General features: G+C 50.3%; 1 protein-coding gene across 1 annotated transcript in view; it reads left to right on the plus strand.

The window, feature by feature from the left end:
• The window catches only part of slc5a8l (solute carrier family 5 member 8, like), a 170,677-nt gene that overhangs the window by 41,983 nt on the left and 106,064 nt on the right, over nucleotides 1–22,630 (plus strand). The window contains exon 3 of the mRNA XM_086011666.1: nucleotides 19,798–19,849. Within this exon, the coding sequence (XP_085867792.1) occupies nucleotides 19,798–19,849 (52 nt within the window). The remainder of the gene's footprint in view (nucleotides 1–19,797; nucleotides 19,850–22,630) is intronic.

The following is a 22,630-nucleotide window of genomic DNA, read 5'->3' on the forward strand; positions in this document are numbered from 1 at the left end:
ATTCTCATATATCCATCTCTCAGAGGAGCAGTGTGTCAGGAGGCTGCGATTCAGCAAGGAGGTGGTCACAAAGCTCTGCCACCTCTTGCAGCCAGAGCTCGAGCCTCTGCTTAGGACCAGGATGTCTCTGTCGGTGGCACTGAAAGTGAGAGTGGCCCTCAATTTCTATGCCAGCGGCTCCTTTCAGGCGTCCACAGGGAATATTGCAAACATCTCCCAGTTCGCAGTCCATTGCTGTATCCGAGAGGTCACTGATACTCTGTACAGACAGAGCAGGGAGTACATCGCATTCCCCATGAGCCGAGAGAAACAGTACAAATGCACATGTGGCTCGCTAGGATAGCGGGCTTCCCCATGTTTCAGGAGGCCATTGACTGCACCCACGTGGCACTGCGGGCACCTCATGAACATGCAGAGGTGTTCCGTAACTGGAAGGGCTACCACTCCCTGAATGTGCAGTTGGTGTGCGACCACCGACAGCGCTTCCTCACCACGAATACCCACTATCCTGGCAGCAGCCATGATGCCTTCATCCTGCGCCAGACTGGTGTCCCATCACTGTTTGAACCCCCTGCATCAAGCTCGCGGCTGGCTCATCGGGGACAAGGGATATCCACTCTCCACCTGGCTGATGACACCGCTCCGTAACCTCAACACTCCTGGTGAGCTCGCCTACAATGAAAGCCATAGTGCCACCAGGAACCTCATTGAGCAGGCCATCGGCCTGCTGAAGCAACGGTTCTAGTGCCTGACCACTCTGGAGGAGCCCTGCAGTACTCCCCTGACTGAGTGCCGCTGTTCATTGTTGTGTGCTGCATGCTGCACAACCTCGCCATGCTCCAGACCCAGCCATTGCCACCAGGGATAGCTGGACCTCCTCCGGAGGAGGATGAGGGAGAGGAGGATGAGGAAGGGGAGCCGCAACAATGTGGGAAGGGGCTGTGCAGCGTTGCCTCTGCAAGGGCCGTCCGTGAACGCCTGATCAGACAGCGCTTCTCAAGTGTGAGACAGCACATGGCACTGGGGTTCCACAGCCACATCATCGCAGCCACGCCTCAGCCCCTAAGAGCAGCTAAAGTTGCAATGATAAAGATGATCAGATTTGTAACATGGAGACAAACACTTTTATTAATATGAACAACTTTATCTTATTAACCACAACTGGTAACAGACAAACAATACAATTTATTAACAAACAGAACTGGTGCTTAGCACACGCGAGAACTTCGTAACAGATTTAAAAACACAATCAAATGTCTGAGAAACACTGCCCACATTTAGTGCAAACATTTCAGTTATTAGGCCTTCCTCGGTGACCTCCATCCCCTCCGCACTTCACCCCTACCAACCCTACTGCTCCTCCGTAATGGGGACCCAGTGGCTGCAGCAAGACTGGCGGAAGGCTGCTGAATGTTGGATCCAGAGACTGCAGATGGCCTTGCAAGACGGCCTGGGCCACCTCTGAGCCTGGAGGACCCGGCTGCAGACTGCACCACCTCAGCATGGGCGGCAGCAGTCTGGGCTAGCTGGGTTACAGACTGCGACAAGTGCAATTGCAGAGTGGCAGTGGTGGGAGCAGGAATGCTGTCATCCTGGGAGAGGTCAGCACCTTCCTGCTTGACCAACACACTGCCACTCCCCCGGGGCATAACCTCAGATTGCTGGCCTGCTGCGGCACCGTGAGATCCCTGGTGGACTGTGGGCGACCCAGCGAAGATGGCAGCAGTCAGCGCTTGCATGGCATCAATCTGAGACTGCATGAGAGCAGTCTGAGACTGGATGGCACCAGCCAATGACTCCATTACAGCACTAATCTGTTGCGTTGCCTCGGCCTGTGCTGCAATAGATTCTGCCAACTCACCCATTACACGCGGCATGGGGTCTGGGTGCCCGCAGTCCTCCAGCAATTCCACCATCCTCTGCAGAGTTGCCAGGATGAGCTCGAGGGTTTGCGCACAGATGACAGCTGTACTGGCAGCGGACTCCTCCACGCTCCTAGCCAGCCCATCCATACTCTCAGGCACCCTTGCCATTGCACCCATGAGCTCAGTGTGCATGCTCATCACCTGCGTATTCATGGCCGCGATATCGGGGTTCTCATTTGAGTCCTGTGCAGCAGAACTCCTGTGTGCACTCACCCCCCGGGGATATGGCCCCCGAGCTTCCCTACCCCCATGGCGTTGCTACAGCCCGCTGGGTCCCGGAGCTTCACCCACATTAGAGCCCATTCCCATGCTCCACTCGAGTGACCATGTGGCCCCGGTATCCGATGTCTTGGGCTCGGGAGATGCAGGTGCTGAGGCTCTGGGTTTGTCTTCCTCCTCGTCTCCGGCCTTGCTGACACTGGCAGGCCGAGGGACAGGCTGGTCAGATGCTGGCTCACTGTCTGAAAGCAGGAAGGCACAAGAGTGGGTTTGACATGAATGGAGACAGTATAATTAGATGGAAAGTGGGAAGGTGAAAATGGTATGAGGGATGAGGGAGAGGTGATGAACATACCGTTGCTGTCCCCTCTCCAATCGCCACAGCACCCATGACATGGCTCGCGACGATACTCCGCACTCGTTCCTCCAGCTGTGTGAGTGGCCACAGCTCCACCTGCCAGCTTCCCGTGCACTGCTGCTCCCTCTGTTGTGGGCCAGCATGGCTTGCAAGAAAAAGGACAGCGTGTGTGATTCTGCAGCCATGTGTTTGCCACATGTGCCCACCATAGTTGAATAGCCATTGATGTCTGCGGGGTGTGAGATGTGGATGTGACATTTAGTAGGTGGGCATAGTTGGTGGTGCGATGACACAGCCTTGCTTGACCCCGGTTTGTACGTGAATTGGGTCTGTGGTGGATCCGTTGGTCAGGATCGCAGCTTGCATGTCGTCGTGAAGCAGGCGGAGGATGGTGACAAACTTTTGAGGGCAGCCGAATTTGAGGAGGACACTCCATAATCCCTAACGGTTGACAGTGTCGAAGGCCTTTGTGAGGTCAAAGAAGGCCATGTACAGCGGTTGGTGCTGTTCGCTGCATTTCTCTTGTAATTGATGTGTGGTGAAGATCATGTCCATTGTGCCCCTATGCTCCAACGCTCTTCTCGATCTTCCTTGCTGCAATGCTCCATCTCACCCTAATTTACAGAACAAACGGGAAACTGTTCAACCTCCGTCGCCTCCAGTCCAGATCCAAGGTCATCTCTTCCTCTGTCGTCGAATTGCAGTATGCAGACGACGCTTGCGTCTGCGCTCACTCGGAGGCCGAACTCCAAACCATCGTCAACACCTTCACCGAAGCGTACAAGAGCATGGGCCTTACACTAAACATCCGTAAGACAAAGGTCCTCTACCAACCTGCCTCCGCCACACAGTACTGCCCCTCGATTATCAAAATCCACGACAAGGCCTTGGACAACGTGGACCACTTTCCATACCTCGGGAGCCTACTGTCAACAAGGGCAGATGTCGATGACTAAGTCCAACACCGCCTTCAGTGTGCCAGTGCAGCCTTCGGTCGCCTGAGGAAGAGAGTGTTTGAAGACTAGGACCTCAAACCCGGCACTAAGCTCATGGTCTACAGTGTAGTAGTGATACCCGTCCTGCTGTATGCCTCAGAGACATGGACCATGTACAGCAGGCACCTCAAAGCACTGGAGAGGTACCACCAATGTTGCCTCCGCAAGATCCTGCAAATCCATTGGCAGGATAGGCGCACCAACGTCAGTGTTCTCGCTCAGGCCAACATCCCCAGCATCGAAGCTTTGACCACGCTCGATCAGCTCCAATGGACGGGTCACATTGTCCGCATGCCTGATACGAGACTCCCAAAACAAGCGCTCTACTCGGAGCTCCGGCACGGCAAGAGAGCCCCAGGTGGGCAGAGGAAACGCTTCAAGGACACCCTCAAAGCTTCCTTGAAAAAGTGTAACATCCCCACTGACACCTGGGAATCCCTGGCCCAAGACCGCACAAAGTGGCGGAGAAGCATCCGGGAAGGAGCCGAACACCGAGTCTCTTCGCCAGGAGCAAGTGGAAGACAAGCGCAGGCAGCGCAAGGAGCGCACGTCAACACAAGCACCCCACCCACCGTCTGCCCCACCTGTGACAGAGACTGTAGGTCCCGCATTGGGCTCATCAGTCACCTGAGAACTAATTTTTAATGTGGAAGCAAGTCATCCTCGGTTCCGATGGACTGCCTAAGAAGAAGAAGATAGTTGGTGGGTGTGTTTGGGGATGTGGCAGTGTATACAGTCTGTGCACACAGTGGGGTTGGAATGGTGGGATGGTGGAATGAAGAGGCTTTTGAAGCATGTACTCACCCTGACCACCCGAGTGAGGTCGTTGAACTTCTTCCAACACTGGGTGGGTGTCCTTCCCACCACACTTCTGGAGGAGACATACTGGGCCACCTCCCTCCACAGCCTTGAACATTCCCGGGGCAATGGCCTCCTGACAGTGTGTGGGAACAGCAGTGCCCATCGCCATTCGACTGCCATGACCAGAGCCTCCAATGCCTGGTCACTGAATCAATGGGCTCTCTTCCTGGGCCTCCAGTGTCTGGTCACTGTAGAGGTGGGCTCTCTCCCTGGGTCTCCAGTGTCCAGTCACTGTAGAGGTGGGCTCTCTCCTGGGTCTCCAGTGTCTGGTCACTGTAGAGGTGGGCTCTCTCCCTGGGTCTCCAGTGCCTGGTCACTGTAGAGGTGGGCTCTCTCCCTGGGTCTCCAGTGCCTGGTCACTGTAGAGGTGGGCTCTCTCCCTGGGTCTCCAGTGCCCAGTCACTGTAGAGGTGGGCTCTCTCCCTGGGTCTCCAGTGTCCAGTCACTGTAGAGGTGGGCTCTCTCCCTGGGTCTCCAGTGTGGGGTCACTGTAGAGGTGGGCTCTCTCCCTGGGCCTCCAGTGCCCAGTCACTGTAGAGGTGGGCTCTCTCCCTGGGTCTCCAGTGTGGGGTCACTGTAGAGGTGGGCTCTCTCCCTGGGTCTCCAGTGTCCGGTCACTGTAGAGGTGGGCTCTCTCCCTGGGCCTCCAGTGTGGGGTCACTGTAGAGGTGGGCTCTCTCCCTGGGTCTCCAGTGCCCAGTCACTGTAGAGGTGGACTCTCTCCCTGGGTCTCCAGTGCCCAGTCACTGTAGAGGTGGGCTCTCTCCCTGGGTCTCCAGTGTGGGGTCACTGTAGAGGTGGGCTCTCTCCCTGGGTCTCCAGTGCCCGGTCACTGTAGAGGTGGACTCTCTCCCTGGGTCTCCAGTGTCCAGTCACTGTAGAGGTGGGCTCTCTCCCTGGGTCTCCAGTGCCCGGTCACTGTAGAGGTGGGCTCTCTCCCTGGGTCTCCAGTGTGGGGTCACTGTAGAGGTGGGCTCTCTCCCTGGGTCTCCAGTGTGGGGTCACTGTAGAGGTGGGCTCTCTCCCTGGGCCTCCAGTGTCTGGTCACTGTAGAGGTGGGCTCTCTCCCTGGGCCTGCAATGCCTGGTCACTGTCTCAGTGCAAGGTTTGAGGCTTTCTCCAGGACCAGGTCACAAGCAGCAATGAGAAGAATGCGGCTGTGCAGATGCTTGAACATCCCCTTTAAGAGCTGGAAGGCGCCGATATGTCTGATTAGTTGCGATTCACAGCGACTGGCCTAGGGTAGCGCTCGGCGGTAGCGCCCCGCTCCCTGACATTAGCACCCTAAGAGGGGTGTGTGGCGCTTGATTTAGCACTGCAATCACCTGCAGGGGCATTGGAGGCGACTATCACAGTGTCCGGCGGTAACTGTTGCCGGGCGCTAAACGTTGCACCCGGCCAATGTTAGCGCCCCAAAATGGGCGATACCGAATGTCTCCCCCTTTAGATTTTACTTCAACAAAAGCAAAATAAAAACAGAAAATGCCTGAAATACTCAGCAGGCCAGGCAGCATCTGTGGAGAAACACAGTTAACGTTTCAGACCTGAATCATTAACTCTGTTTCTCTCTCCACAGATGCTACTTGACCTGCTGAGTATTTCAGGCATTGTCTGTTTTTATTTTAGATTTTATTTTGTCTGGCTTAGTGAGCGGAAAATCAGCCAAGGGTCCAGAGCTACCTGTCTCAGTCAAATAGCCTGCTGACACTCACCTTCTAGGCCCTCTCACAATGACTGACCACTTGGGTAAGATACGAGGAGACAGGCAATCTGAGCCAGTATCACAATTCACAATTCACAGCTCCCAAAGAGCAAGTAAGGAGAAAAATGGATGATTTCAATGAACTCCTCGGCCTTGATTTTCATTGGGCCGACAGGCGGGCTTTTAGTCGTGCGGGAGGTTAAAATTGCTGTTATGTATTGTGTGTTCTCCTCCCACCTGTGGTGGCGCTGTCACAGCAGATACATGGTTGGGTGTTCTCTTGGTTAAGTTTAGCTCTCTTTGTTCAGAACTCTCCAGAACTTCCTTTTCCTTCCTGAATAAAGCACTTCATGTTTGAATCTCTGGGTTCTGAGTTCTAATTGTGCCTAGGTAGAAAGGTACCGACACAACAAAGTGGCGACGAGGATCGGATGAATCTGCGTTGTGGGAACTTTCTTGTTTTCGACTACAAAACACTCGGAACAGAGATTGCAGCATCACATTAACGTTATGGGTGCAGTGAGTAAACAGAAATTTTAATTTGAAACGTGAGATGGCTACTATGTTAGGAAACATCGGTGATTTTGATGAAAATGTGGAGCAATGGAGCGCTTATGCGGAACGTTTTGACTGTTTTGTTTTGGGGAATGCGGTGGCAAACGAAAAGTTCGTGCCTACCTTTTTGAGTGTAATGGGGCCGAAGACATTCAATTTACTTCGCAGCCTTGTGCAGCCAGATAAGCCAGGAACTAAAACATATAAGCAACTAGTGGAAATTCTTGGAGCACATTTTTCACCAAAACATCTGGTTATTGCTGAGAGATTTAGATTTCACAAATGGAATCAAGAGGAGGGGGAATCAGTGACGATGTTTATTGCTGCTTTAAAAAGGTTGTCAGAAAACTGCGAGTTCAAGGAGGTGCTGAACGACACCATTAGAGACAGGCTTGTGTGTGGTCTGCAAAGTGCAGCCAAACAGAAGCGCCTTCTTACTGGGGACAACCTTACTCTTGAAAAGGCCATTGAAGTTAGTGTCTCCATGGAGATGGTGGAAAAGGAGGCTCACCAGTTGAGTTCAACAGGGAGAGTTCACAAGGTGTCGTCTGAGCCTAAAGGTGCGCGGAGCGGCACATGTTACCGTTGTGGGAAAACGGGCCATCACGCTAATGACTGCTGGTGTACGGAGCTGGAATGCCGAAATTGTGGCAAAAAGGGTCACATTGAACGCGCCTGTAGAGGTAAAAAAAGAACAGACAGAGCTGGGAAGCATGAAAGCAAAATGTCTGTATTTGGACAAGAGAGGAAAAAGAGTGTTCATTCAGTGCAGTATGATGGAACAAGCAAAACAGAGGGGAGCGACACCTCTGAGGAGGAAGAGGTGCACATACTGACGGTTGCAGGTGGTTCAAATGGCTATTGGGTGTCACCACTGGTGGAGGGACAATCAGTGCAGATGGACGTGGACTCAGGCGCGGCTGTGTCCCTTGTTTCAGACACTGTCTACAACAAAATGCTAAAGCATCTTACCCTTCAGCCAACAAACATTGGGCTAAAGACGTAGACCGACGAACCTGTGGCCATGAGAGGCGCCATTGAGGTGACAGTTAAATTGAATGGACAGACTGCGAAACTGCCACTATATGTGGTAAAGGGAAATTACCCATCGCTACTGGGACGTGCGTGGCTAGAGAAAATCACGCTGGACTGGCCTGCAGTCCGCATGATGTCAAAAGGGGAGTTAGGTCTGACTACAGTGTTAAACAAACATGCAGAACTCTTCAATGGGGAACTTGGGAGCATGAAAAAGATCAGCGTGAGACTGGACATTAAACCTGACAGCAAGCCGAAGTTTCACAAAGCCCAACCTGTACCCTATGCATTTAGGCCAAAAGTTAAGGCTAACTTGGAGGCCTTAGTCGAGAATGAAGTCCTGGAGCCTGTGAGCGTGAGCAAATGGGCCACACCCATTGTTCCTGTCCTGAAAAAGGATGGATCTGTTCAAATCTGCGGGGATTTTAACGTGACTATTAACCCGGTGCTGTCTGCGGACAGTACCCTCTTCCCCTCATTGATGATCTTTTTATGGGCCTGGCTGGAGGGCAAAAGTTCAGCAAAATAGACTTATGCCAGGCTTATCTACAAATGCATGTCGATGACAAATCAAAGGAGCTGCTGACAATTGTGACACACAAGGGGCTATACAGGTACTGCCGCCTTTCGTTTGGAATTACGTCAGCACCTGCTCTAATCCAAAGGGCAATGGATCAGATTTTGAGTGGACTGCCAGGAGTCCAGTGCTACCTGGACGACATCCTTGTTATAAAGTATGTGTCTATACTTAATCCAATAATGAAGAGACAGCTTGGAAGATTCAACGTAGGTCTTTACTTAATACCAACAGGCGGGAACTGAGGGAAGATCAGTACCCACAGTACTATTTATACCCCTATGGCCAGGAGTGGTACTACGGTATCACTACGCCCTACAAAGTAGTGCTGCCCTGGCCATAGGTTTAAAGTAACATACCTATTACATACACAACATTCCTCCCCTTTTACTTAAAACGTACCCGTGCAATTAAGTCAATAGATGCCCCATAACTAGGGCTAATAACATTTGGTAACACAATATACATAACATATTTACATCAAGAGTTGTCTACTTATATATATATAAACAGAAACATGTTATAGATTCAGTCTCTGAGGAGGCCTCCTATCTCGACTAGGATAACGTCTTTCTCTAGTCGGTCTCGGTGTAGGCGGCGGTACTTCCGTCACCCCTTCATCGCTGGACTCGTCGGTGTCTGGTGGCACATCCTGTGCCGTGGAGATCACTGGCGTGCCGAACTCCTCGCAATCCTGAGACCTCTGTAACGACGAGCTGGGCCGTGATTCCGCTGTAACAATGTGCTGAGACGTTTGAGGTAGTGAATCAGTTGGGTTTCTGGACTCCACAAGTTGATCAGCATGTCGTCTGATTATGCCTTCCCCTGTCTCAACTGTGTACATCAAGGGTCCCTGGCGGGCCTTTATCGTACCAGACCGCCACTTTTCATTCCGATAATCACGGGCCAACACTTGCTGCCCCACCTCGAAGCTCCGTGTCTGTCTGTCAGGAGCCCTACGAAATACTCGGTTTTCCACATCTCTCCGAATGTTTGGTCTGAGCAATTCAAGGCGAGACCTTAACCTTCTATTAAAGAACATGACGGCGGGGACCTGGTTGGTCACCGTATGTGCAGCATTACGGTATGCGAATAGGAAGTTGTCCACCTTGTGTTGTAGTGGCAACCTTTCCTCCCCCATCGCCTTGATGGCCTTTTTAAAAGTCTGTACAAAGTGCTCTGCCAGCCCATTTGTAGCCGGATGATATGGTGCAGACGTATAATGTCGCACTCCATTCCTTTTTAGGAATGCTTGAAATTCTTCTGCCACAAATTGTGGCCCATTGTCCGAACAGACTTGCTCGGGCACCCCGTTTCGGGCAAAAATGGTCCTTAAGACTGCGACCGTCTTTTCGGCTGTCGTTGATGACATCTTTATGACCTCCGGCCATTTTGAATGGGCGTCCACTACAATAAGGAACATCGCATCCAGGAAGGGGCCAGCGAAGTCCACGTGGATCCTTTGCCACGGCGTTGAGGGCCACTCCCACGGATGTAGTGGGGCTTGTGGTGGTACGTTCTGTACCATCTGGCACCCTTGGCACGCTTTTGCTACTTCCTCAATGTCCCTGTCAATGCCGGGCCACCAGACGTAGGCTCTGGCGAGGCTTTTCATTTTGACACCCCCCAGATGACCTTCGTGTAAGTCCTGCAACACTTTATGTTGTAATTTTTGAGGGACCACCAACCTGGCTCCGCACATCAATGTGCCCCGGCAGACGGACAACTAGTCCTTCCTTGCCAAAAACGCCGGCAATGATGCGTCACCCTGCGCCGGCCAGCCTTTCACGGTTAACTCATAAACCCTTGCCAATGTCGGGTCGTTCCGTGTTTCCCGCTCGATACATTGGCTGGTGATGGGCAAGTGTTCCATAACAGCCGTATGATATATTTCCACGGGGTCCTGTACTATCTCTTCGATCTCGGCAGGCAAGGATAGCCGCGACAGGCCATCCGCATTGCCATGCTGTTTGGTACCCTTATATTCGATAAGGTACTGGTGTGCTCCTAAGAACAGTGACCATCTCTGTAGCCTTTGGGCCGTCATCAGGGGCACCCCTTTTGTTGGATTAAATATCGACACCAACGGTTGATGATCCGTCAGTAGTGTGAAACGTTGCCCATGCAGGTAGTGGTGGAATTTTTTTACACCCCACACCAGACTGAGGGCCTCCCTGTCGATTTGCACATAGTTTCTTTCGGCTGTAGTTAACGACCTTGAGGCAAATGCTATTGGCCCCTCCGTCCCGTTGGGAAATTTGTGTGACAACACTGCCCCTATACCGTACGGGGAGGCGTCACATGCCAACCTCATTGGCATTTTTGGGTCAAAGTGTGCGAGCACTTCCTTTGATGTAATGAGTTGTTTACCCTTTTTAAAAGCAGCCTCACACGCTTCGTCCCAATTCCAGGAGACTCCCGTTTGCAGCAAGGAATTTAGTGGATGTAAAATGGACGATAAGTTCGGGAGGAACTTATGGTAGTAGTTTATAAGGCCTAAGAATGATCGTAACTGAGATACATTCTCAGGGGGCGGGGCCTTCACTACTGCCTCGATCTTTTCCGGGGACTTATGCAGGCCTTCCTTATCTATAATGTGACCAGAATATGAGATACGTTCCTGGAAAAACTCACATTTCTGCTTGTTCGCCCTGAGTCCGTATTGTTGCAACCGCAGAAGCACTCGCTCCAGGTTAGCGAGGTGGTCGTTATCCGTTTGTCCTGTCACCAGGATGTCATCCAGGTAGCACTGCGTTCCTGGAATGCCCTGTAGGACCTGTTCCATGGTCCTCTGCCATATTGCCGGGGCGGACGCCACACCAAATACCAGGCGATTGTACTGGTACAATCTCTTGTGTGTGTTAATCGTTAGGAGCTTTTTCGAGTCCTGTTCCACCTCCATCTGTAAATAAGCTTGACAAAGGTCAATCTTCATAAAGTGTCTACCCCCAGCTAACGATGCGAATATGTCCTCTATCCGCGGCAGCGGATACTGTACCGTGTGCAGGACTGGGTTAATAGTTATCTTAAAATCCCCGCAAATGCGAACCTTCTTTGGTTCCCCCGTTGTGTTATTTGCAGATTTCTTTATAACTGGGGCGATGGGCATGGCCCACTCACTCCACTCAATCTTTGTAAGGACACCTGCACTCTCTAAAGCATCCAGTTCTGCTTCCACAGCTGGCCGAATGGCGTAAGGCACCGGTCTGGCCTTACAAAACTTGGGGTTTGCGTCTTGAGCAATAGTTATTTTTGCTCTAATGTCCTTTAAGGTCCCCAGCCCTTGTTGGAACACCTCTGGCGTTTTTGCCAATATTTTCGACAGCCTGCTTGTAATGGTTGTATCATCCTTGGTGGTCTCTACTTTTAACTCGTGTATCGACTTCCAGTCGAAATGGATTTTTCTTATCCATTCCCTACCCAAAAGTGGTGGTCCACCGTTTGGTAGGACGTATAAATAAAGTCCTGGCACTTTCCTGCCATTGTATTTAACTGTTACTTGCATTTTTCCCTTCGGGTAAACTTTTTGTCCCGTATATGTTTTTAATTTAATTTCCGTATCCTTTAAGGGAATGCGTTTGAATAGCCTGTTATAATCTTGTTCATTAATTACTGATAGGGCCGAACCCGTGTCCAGCTCCATATTAACTTCGACGCCTGCTACCTTCATTTTAACCCACATTGTGCTGTGGTCCTCCGTTTTGTCTACGCCGTATAACTTGAGACATCCCAGACCTTTAGGCTCTGCTTTTCTGCCTTCCTGTGACTCGTCTGAGCTACTGTCAGACATCGTATGTATTTTTTTCCTTGCCTTGGTACTGCTCGGACTGCCCCCACTATTGGGTTTCGTACCCGACCGACAAACTTTCGCCATATGCCCCTTTTTTCCACACTGCCGGCATATTTTATCACGAAACCAACAATTACTTTGGTCGTGGGTGGTTTTGCCACAATGGTAGCATTTACCTTTGTGAAATGTCACCTCATGGGTGACATAGCAGGTTGTGTTTTGTCGCATTTGAGCAGCACCCTGTGCTGCTGCTTCGTGGACCGATGCTATTTCAATCGCCTGATCTAGGCTGAGCTGTTTCTTGGCTAGCAACCGTTTTCGTGTACTCTCATTTAACATGCCACAGACAAATCTGTCTCTGATCGCATCTGCCAATATGGCTCCAAACTGGCAATGTTTGGACAACCTTCTGAGCTCAGCTAAATAGGCTGCCTGCGACTCATCATTCCTTTGGTCGCGTCTGTAGAAGCGGTACCTTTCCGCTATAAATGGTGGCTTAGGGTTTAAATGTTCCTTTAACGTATCAACAATTTGGGCATACGTTTTGTCTGCTGGCTTTTCTGGAGTAAGAAGATTCCTCAGCAGACCGTATGTTTTTGCCCCCATACAATTTAATAAGGTTGCTACTTTTTGTCATCTTCCACCTTGTTTACTATGCAATAAAGTTCATGCCTTTCGATATAGGCATCCCACTCTTCTGTGTCCTCAACAAATGCTGACAACCACCCTTCTTTAGACATTGTAAACTGCTGAAGAGCTTTTCCCGCCTTTCTCCACTAGATGGCGTTTTTTTATTTTTTTATTTTAAACTGTTGAAGAGAAAAAAAAACTTTTCCCCTTTGTCCACTAGATGGTGTTTTTCCCGCCTTTTCTCCTGCTGCGGCTAATGACCTCTCTCCAGCTTCGTTATTTTTGGCCCTTGCAGCTCCCGTTATTGCCACCGCCGCTATTAACAAAGACCTTCCCCTCTCGTGGCTTGCTAGTCCTCGTGGCTCCGTTTGTTCCCCAGATCGCCTGCCCATTCTGGCCCTTGCAGCTCCCGTTCCCCGGGAAGGATTTCAGTTTACCTGGCCCTGGGTGGACTTTTGCCCCATGGCTGGAGCGCCCGTTCAGCCTCTTCTCTCAGCTGCTGCAGCCTCCGCTGGAAACCTCTCTCTCTCGCTCCGTTGCTGCCGCTCCTCCCGAACCCGGAGTGCTGGGCGGCCTCCTTCGGTCGACGCTGGACTCTGCAGGCTAGCTGGTAAGAAGCCTCTCTCCTTCTCTCTCCGTACTGCTGCCGTTCCTTTGTTGCACCATGTACTGGTGAGTTTGAACCTTACTCGTCGCCAGTATAAAGTATGTGTCTATACTTAATCCAATAATGAAGAGACAGCTTGGAAGATTTAACGTAGGTCTTTACTTAATACCAACAGGCGGGAACTGAGGGGAGATCAGTACCCACAGTACTATTTATACCCCTATGGCCAGGAGTGGTACTACGGTATCACTACGCCCTACAAAGTAGTGCTGCCCTGGCCATAGGTTTAAAGTAACATACCTATTACATACACAACACTTGTCACTGGGACAAATAGAGTCATAGAGTCATAGAGTTTTACAGCACAGAAAGAGGCCCTTCGGCCCATCGTGTCTGCGCCGGCCATCAAGCCCTGTCTAATCTAATCCCATTTTCCAGCATTTGGTCCGTAGCCTTGTATGCAATGGCATTTCAAGTGCTCATCCAAATGCTTCTTGAATGTTGTGAGGGTTCCTGCCTCTACCACCCTTTTAAGCATTGAGTTCCACATTCCAACCACCCTCTGGGTGAAAAAGTTCCTCCTCAAATCCCCACTAAATCTCCTGCCCCTTACCTTGAATCTATGCCCCCTTGTTATTGACCCCCCTACTAAGGGGAAAAGTTCCTCTTTGTCTACCCTATCTATGCCCCTCATCATTTTGTACACCTCAATCAGGTCCCCCCTCAGCCTTCTTTGCTCCAAGTAAAACAACCCCAGCCTGTTTAGTCTTTCTTCATAGCTGAGGCGCTCCATCCCAGGTAACATCCTGGTGAATCTTCTCTGCACCCTCTCCAAAGCAATCACATCCTTCCTATAGTGAGGTGACCAGAACTGCACACAGTGCTCCAGCTGTGGCCTCACCAGCGTTTTGTACAGCTCCATCATAACCTCCCTGCTCTTATATTCTATGCCTCGGCTAATGAAGGCAAGTATCCCATATGCTTTTTTAACCACCTTATCTACCTGTTCCGCTGCCTTCAGGGATCTATGTACATGTACACCAAGGTCCCTCTGACCCTCTGTACTTCCTAGGGTCCCACCACTCATTGTGTATTCCCTTGCCTTATTTGTCCGTCCAAAATGCATCACCTCGCACTTTTCAGGGTTAAATTCCATTTGCCACTTTTCCGCCCATCTGACCAACCCGTTTATATCGTCCTGTAGCCTGAGGCTTTCCTCCTCGCAATTTACCACCCCACCAATTTTCGTGTCATCTGCAAACTTACTGATCATACCTTTTACATTCTCATCCAAATCATTTATGTAGATCACAAACAACAAGGGACCCAGCACCGATCCCTGAGGTACCCCACTGGACACAGGCTTCCAGTCACAAAAGCAACCTTCGACCATCACCCTCTGCCTCCTGCCACTCAGCCAGTTTAGGATCCAACGCGCCAAGGCACCCTGGATCCCATGGGCTCTTACCTTCTTGACCAGTCTCCTATGCGGGACTTTGTCAAAAGCTTTACTGAAGTCCATGTAAACCACATCCACAGCATTTCCCTCATCCACCCCCCTAGTCACCCCCTCGAAAAATTCAATCAGATTTGTCAGACATGATTTACCCTTGACAAAGCCATGCTGACTATCCCCGATTAATCCTTGCCTCTCCAAGTGGAGACTAATTTTGTCCCTCAGAATTTTTTCCAATAATTTCCCTACCACAGATGTTAGGCTCACTGGCCTGTAATTTCCTGGTTTATCCCTGCTACCCTTCTTGTATAATGGTACTACATTAGCTGTTCTCCAGTCCTCTGGTACATCCCCTGTGGCCAGAGAGGTTCTGAAAATTTGTGTCAGAGCCCCTGCAATCTCCTCCTTTGCCTCCCACAGCAGCCTGGGATACATATCGTCCGGGCCTGGGGATTTATCCACTTTTTGGCCTGCTAAAACCGCTAGCACCTCCTCCCTCTTGATGTTAATATGTTCAAGTATGTCACAGTCCCCTTGCCCGATTTCTATGTCTGCATCGTCTTTCTCCATAGTGAACACAGATGCAAAAAATTCATTTAAAACCCCGCCTACATCATCTGGCTCTACACACAGATTGCCACTTTGGTCCCTAATGGGCCCTACCCTTTCCCTGGTTATCCTCTTGCCCTTAATATACTTATAAAACATCTTAGGATTTTCCTTTATTTTGCTCACCAGTGTTATTTCATGGCCCCTCCTCGCCCTCCTAATTTCTTTTTTAAGTATGCCCCTGCACTTTTTATACTCCTCTAGGGCTTCTTCCGTCTTTAGTCTTTTGTAACTGCCAAAAGCCCCCCTTTTATTTCTAATGCATTTTTGTATATCCCTTGTCATCCAAGGTTCCCTTTGCTTGTTGGTCCCACCCTTGACCTTTACAGGAACATGTTGGCGTTGTACTCTCTCTATTTCCCTTCTGAAAGTCTCCCACTGTTTTGATGTGGATTTTCCTATAAGTAGCTGCTCCCAGTCCACTTTGGCCAGATCCTGCCTTATCATATTAAAATCGGCCTTACCCCAATTTAGAACCCTTATTTCCGGGCCGTCTTTGTCTTTTTCCATGACCACCTTAAATCTCACCGAATTATGGTCACTGTCGCCAAAATGCTCTCCTACTGACACTTCCACCACTTGCCCGGCTACATTCCCCAGAATTAGGTCCAGTACCGCCCCCTCTCTTGTAGGACTTTCTACATGTTGGCTCAAAAAGCTCTCCTGGATGCACTTTAAGAATTCTGCACCCTCTAAGCCTTTCACACTCTGACTATCCCAATTTATATTGGGGAAGTTGAAATCCCCCACTATTATTACCCTATTATTTTCACACTTCTCTGAGATTTGCCTACATATCTGTTCCTCTATCTCCCCCTGACTGTTTGGGGGCCTATAGTACACTCCCAGCAAAGTGCTTGCCCCCTTTTTGTTTTTAAGTTCTACCCATATGGCCTCATTAGAGGAACCCGCTAATATATCATCCCTCCTTACAGCAGTAATTGACTCCTTAATTAATATTGCAACACCCCCTCCCCTTTTACACCCCCCTCTGTCTCGCCTGAAGATTCTATACCCCGGAATATTGAGCTGCCAGTCCTGACCCTCCCTCAACCATGTCTCCGTGATAGCAACAATATCGTACTCCCATGTGCTCAACAACAACTTCAGTTCATCCACCTTATTTGCAAGACTCCTTGCATTAAAATAAATGCCTTCCAGCCCTGCCATATTCCCTTTTGCCTTCACATATTTGCTCTGCCTTCCCAGCTGACTTGTTTTTTCCTCTGTATTTGGCTGTAAATCACCCCCTACTATAGCTCCACTCTGTACCCCATCCCCCTGCCAAGTTAGTTTAAACCCCCCCCAGCAGTGCTAGCAAACCTCCCCGCAAGGATATTGGTTCCCCTCTGGTTCAGGTGTAAACCGTCCGACTTGTACAAGTCCCACCTTTCCCAGAAGCAGACCCAGTGATCCAGGAAACTAAAGCCCTCCCCCCTGCACCATCCCTTTAGCCACGCATTCATCTGTTCTATCTTCCTATTCCTATACCCACTAGCACGTGGCACCGGGAGTAATCCAGAGATTACAACCTTTGAGGTCCTGCTCTTTAATCCTTCACCTAGCTCCCTAAATTCTTGCTGCAGGGCCTCATCCCTCTTTTTACCTATGTCGTTGGTACCAATGTGGACCACGGCCTCTGGCTGTTCACCCTCCCCCTCCAGAGTGCCCTGCAGCCGCTCAGTGATATCCTTGACCCTGGCACTAGGGAGGCAACAAACCATCCTGGATTCACGTCTACGGCCACAGAAACGCCTATCTGTTCCCCTTACTATAGAATCCCCTACCACTATTGCTCTCCCACTCTTTTTCCCCCCTTCCTGGGCAGCAGGAGCACCCCCAGTGCCAGGAAGTTGGCTGCTGCTGCCTTCCCCTGGTGAGTCATCCCCCTCAACAGTATCCAAAGCGGTATACTTGTTTGAGAGGGGAATGGTCACAGGGGTCTCCTGCACTACCTGCCTGCTTCTATTGCTCCGCCTGGTGGTCACCCATTTCCTGTCTTCCTGTGCAGCCCTTCCCTGCGGTGTGACCAACTCACTAAACGTGCTATCCACGACCCTCTCAGCATTGTGAATGCTCAACAATGAGGAGGATCATCTTCTGAACTTGGATGCGACACTGCAACGACTGAAAGAGTATGGACCAGAGTTCGTAAAGACAAATGTGAATTCTTTCAGTCTTCAGTTGAGTACCTGGGGCATGTGATTGATGCTACTGGCCTGCATAAGGCGCCGTCAAAGGTCAAGGCGATCGTGGAGGCCCCAGCACCCCAGAATGTGAGCCAGTTACGTTCATTTCTGGGGCTACTTAACTACTATGGGAAGTTTATTCCAGACTTAGCAACATTGCTGAAGCCGTTACATCAGTTGCTATGTCAAGGCAAAACATGGAAACGGACTGAACTGTGCAACGAAGCTTTCGCCCAAGCAAAGAAAGCATTGCTGAAATCGGAGGTCCTGACACACTTCGACCCAAAGCTACCCGTGCAGCTAGCATGTGATGCATCACCATATGGTGTGGGAGCAGTCATATCCCACATCATGCCTTCTGGTGAAGAGAAACCTATCGCCTTCGCATCACGCGCCTTGAACAAGGCCGAGAGTAACTATGCACAGATTGAGTGCGAGGCCTTGGGAATCATTTTTGGAATTCGAAAATTTCATCAGTACCTGTTTGGGAGAAGGTTCACACTCCTGACGAACCACCGTCCATTGACTTCAATCTTCGGGCCCCACACCAGAATTCCGTCTCTTGCTGCAAGCAGGATGCAAAGGTGGGCTTTACTGTTGTCAGGACACACATACAACATCAAATATCGCAAATCAGACTTGCACGGCAATGCAGACAGTCTCTCAAGGCTACCCTTGCCTGTTACTCCCCCAGAGCCTCGTCAGATAGACATCTTCTACTTTAGACAAGTGGAGGGAGCACCTGTCACGGCAGTTCAGGTGCGAAGGTACACCCGCAACGATCCAGTCCTGTCTGAGGTAATGGACGATGTCATTCGAGGGAGAGCTATAGGAGATTCTCCTAGTTTGAAACCTTACATTTCAAAAAGAAATGAGCTCTCCGTCCAGGCAGGTTGTCTTCTTTGGGGACGCCGTGTCATCATTCCGCCACCTCTGAGGGAACCTCTACTGCAACAACTTCATACAGGCCACAGTGGGATGGTTCGGATGAAGGAAATGGCAAGAAGCTACTTCTGGTGGCCAGGTCTCGATGGAAATATTGAGGAGAAAGCCAAAACATGTTCCCCATGTCAAAGGGTCCGGAATGTTCCACAGCTGGTGTTGGATCCGTGGTTCAGTGGATATGCTGTTATTAAATAATCACACGGATGCTGTACATTAACAATAAACAGGTCTTTACTGGAGGAGGGTAGTCTCAAGACTGGGGGTACAGAGGCATGCGCAAAGCTTATATACAGGTGTGGTCACTGCCGGTACTACAGTATACAGGAGCTGTAAAAGTAGTTCTGACTTAAAGGCACATACACTACAGCTGTCCTCCTGGACAGTGGGGACAGGGGCTCTCGATGGTCCTGTGGGGAAGTGAAGGAAAGAGTTGGAGATGTGAGGTCAAGGTTACATGCACATTGCATATTGCAGATGATCATAGGTCCATTTGTTATAGCTTCAGAATCATTATCAGCGACTCATGCAATGTCAATGAGAGAGATGGAAAACTATTCTGCCACCAGCTTGCTGTGATGCACCCATCTGTCCGTCCCCCACTTGTGCCTCATCCTCCAGTCCTACGATCTCCAGGATTGCCTCCGCCCAGGGGGTGAGGTGGGATACTGATGGTGGCCCTCCTCCTGTCCTCGCTTGTTCTCTTTTATTGTGAGCTCTCTTTTCCTACACTGAAACCACGTTCTTCGTGTGAGCCCCAAGGAATTGACTTCACCAGCCACCTGTAGCCACACAGCCTTGGTCTGACTGGGAGGCCTCTTCCTCCCTGAAGAAGGGAACAGGGCCTCCCTGTGGGCCCTAGCACCATCCAGCAATGCCTGGAGTGAAGCCTCATCAAATTTGGGGGCAGATCTGGCCCTCCCGCTGGCCGTTCCTCCTGCAGGCTCCTGTGCCATCTTAATGGTGACATTTGGGAGCCTGCAGAGGAAGCAAGGCTTGCTGTGGACCTTAGAAGCAGCAGCAATGATGACGTCATATTCTGTGACTTTCTGACTGGAAATACTCAATTGCCAAGGCTTCCCACACGCTGGAAATCAATTGGCCAATTGCGTTAAAATTGCATCAATCTCATAGACCCATTTACAATCGTGTCGGAATCACTAAATTTGGGGAACCAGCCAATTCCCCGCGCCTGAACTAAAATCGACCCCCTCATGTTTCACTCAGCCCTGAGCCTGTGGCACAGTCCAGTGAGGCATCATTAATTTCATCATGTGGGTGAAGTAATTGATTCAATATGGCTCTGGGTGAAAATATTGGTTAATGATACTGAATATCTTTTTAAAGGTGCTGTACACTGGGATTGTCATTTATGCCCCTGCATTAGCATTGAATCAGAGTAAGTATAAGTTTACTGGTAAAGAATGTCAGGACTCGATACACATCTGTTAGTCAGTTAATGCACAATCAAGCCTCAGCTCCACTTCACTTACATCGTTTACAATCGCTCCCACCCCGACATGGGATGAGGAGTACATCAACTCCTGGGATGGTATAACAGCAAACCTTAGGCTGGCAACACTTTCAGTGTACAGTTGGGTTCTGCCTGTCCACAGAGACAGGGTTATATTCAGACCACCCGCGCAGACAGGACTATATTCACCTCACCCTCGCAGACAGGACTATATTCACCTCACCCTCGCAGACAGGACTATATTCACCTCACCCTCGCAGACAGGACTATATTCACCTCACTCTCACAGACAGGACTATATTCACCCCAACCTCACAGACAGGACTATATTCACCTCACTCTCACAGGCAGGACTATATTCACCTCACCCTCGCAGACAGGACTATATTCACCTCACCCTCGCAGACAGGACTATATTCAGCCCACGCTCGCAGACAGGACTATATTCACCTCACCCTCGCAGACAGGACTATATTCACCTCACCCTCGCAGACAGGACTATATTCAGCCCACGCTCGCAGACAGGACTATATTCACCTCACCCTCGCAGACAGGACTATATTCACCTCACCCTCGCAGACAGGACTATATTCACCTCACCCTCGCAGACAGGACTATATTCACCCCATCCTCCCAGACAGAGCTATATTCACCCCATGCTCACAGACAGGACTATATTCACCCCATCCTCACAGACAGGACTATATTCACCCCATCCTCCCAGACAGAGCTATATTCACCCCACTCTCACAGACAGGACTATATTCACCCCACCCTCCCAGACAGGACTATATTCACCTCACTCTCACAGACAGGGCTATATTCACCCCATCCTCACAGACAGGACTATATTCACCCCACCCTCCCAGACAGGACTATATTCACCCCATCCTCACAGACAGGGCTATATTCACCCCATCCTCACAGACAGGACTATATTCACCCCACCCTCCCAGACAGGACTATATTCACCCCACCCTCCCAGACAGGACTATATTCACCCCATCCTCACAGACAGGACTATATTCACCCCACCCTCCCAGACAGGACTATATTCACCCCATCCTCACAGACAGGACTATATTCACCCCACCCTCCCAGACAGGACTATATTCACCCCATCCTCACAGACAGGACTATATTCACCCCACCCTCCCAGACAGGACTATATTCACCCCATCCTCACAGACAGGGCTATATTCACCCCATCCTCACAGACAGGACTATATTCACCCCACCCTCCCAGACAGGACTATATTCACCCCACCCTCCCAGACAGGACTATATTCACCCCACCCTCCCAGACAGGACTATATTCACCCCAGCCTCACAGACAGGACTATATTCACCCAATCCTCCCAGACAGGACTATATTCACCCCATCCTCACAGACAGGACTATATTCACCCCAGCCTCACAGACAGGACTATATTCACCCAATCCTCCCAGACAGGACTATATTCACCCCATCCTCCCAGACAGGACTATATTCACCCCATCCTCGCAGAAAGGGTTATATTTACCCCACCCTCACAGACATGACTATATTCACCCTACACTAGCATACAGGAATATATTCACCCCACCCTCGCAGACATGAATATATTCACCACACCCTCGCAGACAGAACTATATTCACCCAACCCTCGCAGACAGGGTTATATTCACCCCACCCTTGCAGACAGGAATATATTCACTCCACTCTCGCAGACAGGACTATATTCACCCCACCCTCGCTGACAGGACTATTTTCACCCCACACTCACAGACAGGGTTACATTCAGCACACTCTAGCAGACAGGACTTTATTCACCCCACCCTCACATACGGGACTATATTCAGCCCACCCTCGCAGACAGGACTATATTCAACCCACCCTCACATACGGGACTATATTCACACCACCCTTGCAGACAGGAAAATATTATCACCCCACCCTCGCAGCAGGAATATATTCACCCCAAACTCGCAGACAGGACTATATTCACCCCACCTTCGCAGACAGGACTATATTCACCCACCCTCACATACGGGACTATATTCACCCCACCCTCACAGACAGGACTATATACACCCCACCCTGACAGACAGGACTATATTCACCCCACCCTCGCAGACAGGACTATATTCACCCCACCCTCGCAGACAGGAATAAATTCACTCCACACTCGCAGACAGGACTATATTCACCCCACCCTCACAGATGGGAATATATTCACCCCACCCTCTCAGACAGCACTATATTCACCCAACCCTCGCAGACAGGACTATATTCACCCCACCCTTGCGGACAGGACTATTTTCACCTCACCCTCACAGTTGGGACTATATTCACCCCACTCACACAGACAGGACTATATTCACAAAACCTTCGCAGACAGGACTATATTCACCCAACTCTCACAGACAGGAATATATTCACCCCAATCTCACAGACAGGACTATATTCACCCTACCCTCACAGATGGGACTATATTCACCCCACCCTCGCCAAAAGGACTATTTTCACCCTACCCTCACAGACGGGAATATATTCACCCCACTCACACAGACAGGACTATATTCACCCCACTCACACAGACAGGTCTATATTTACCCCACCCTCGCAGACAGGACTATATTCACCCCACCCTCGCAGGCTGGACTATATTCACCCCACCCTCACAGACGGGACTATATTCACCCCACCCTCGCAGACAGGACTAT

Source organism: Somniosus microcephalus, chromosome 18 (genome assembly GCF_052327205.1).
Source record: "Somniosus microcephalus isolate GS21.2 chromosome 18, FLI_Smic_1.0, whole genome shotgun sequence".
In the NCBI taxonomy this organism is placed as follows: Eukaryota; Metazoa; Chordata; class Chondrichthyes; order Squaliformes; family Somniosidae; genus Somniosus; species Somniosus microcephalus.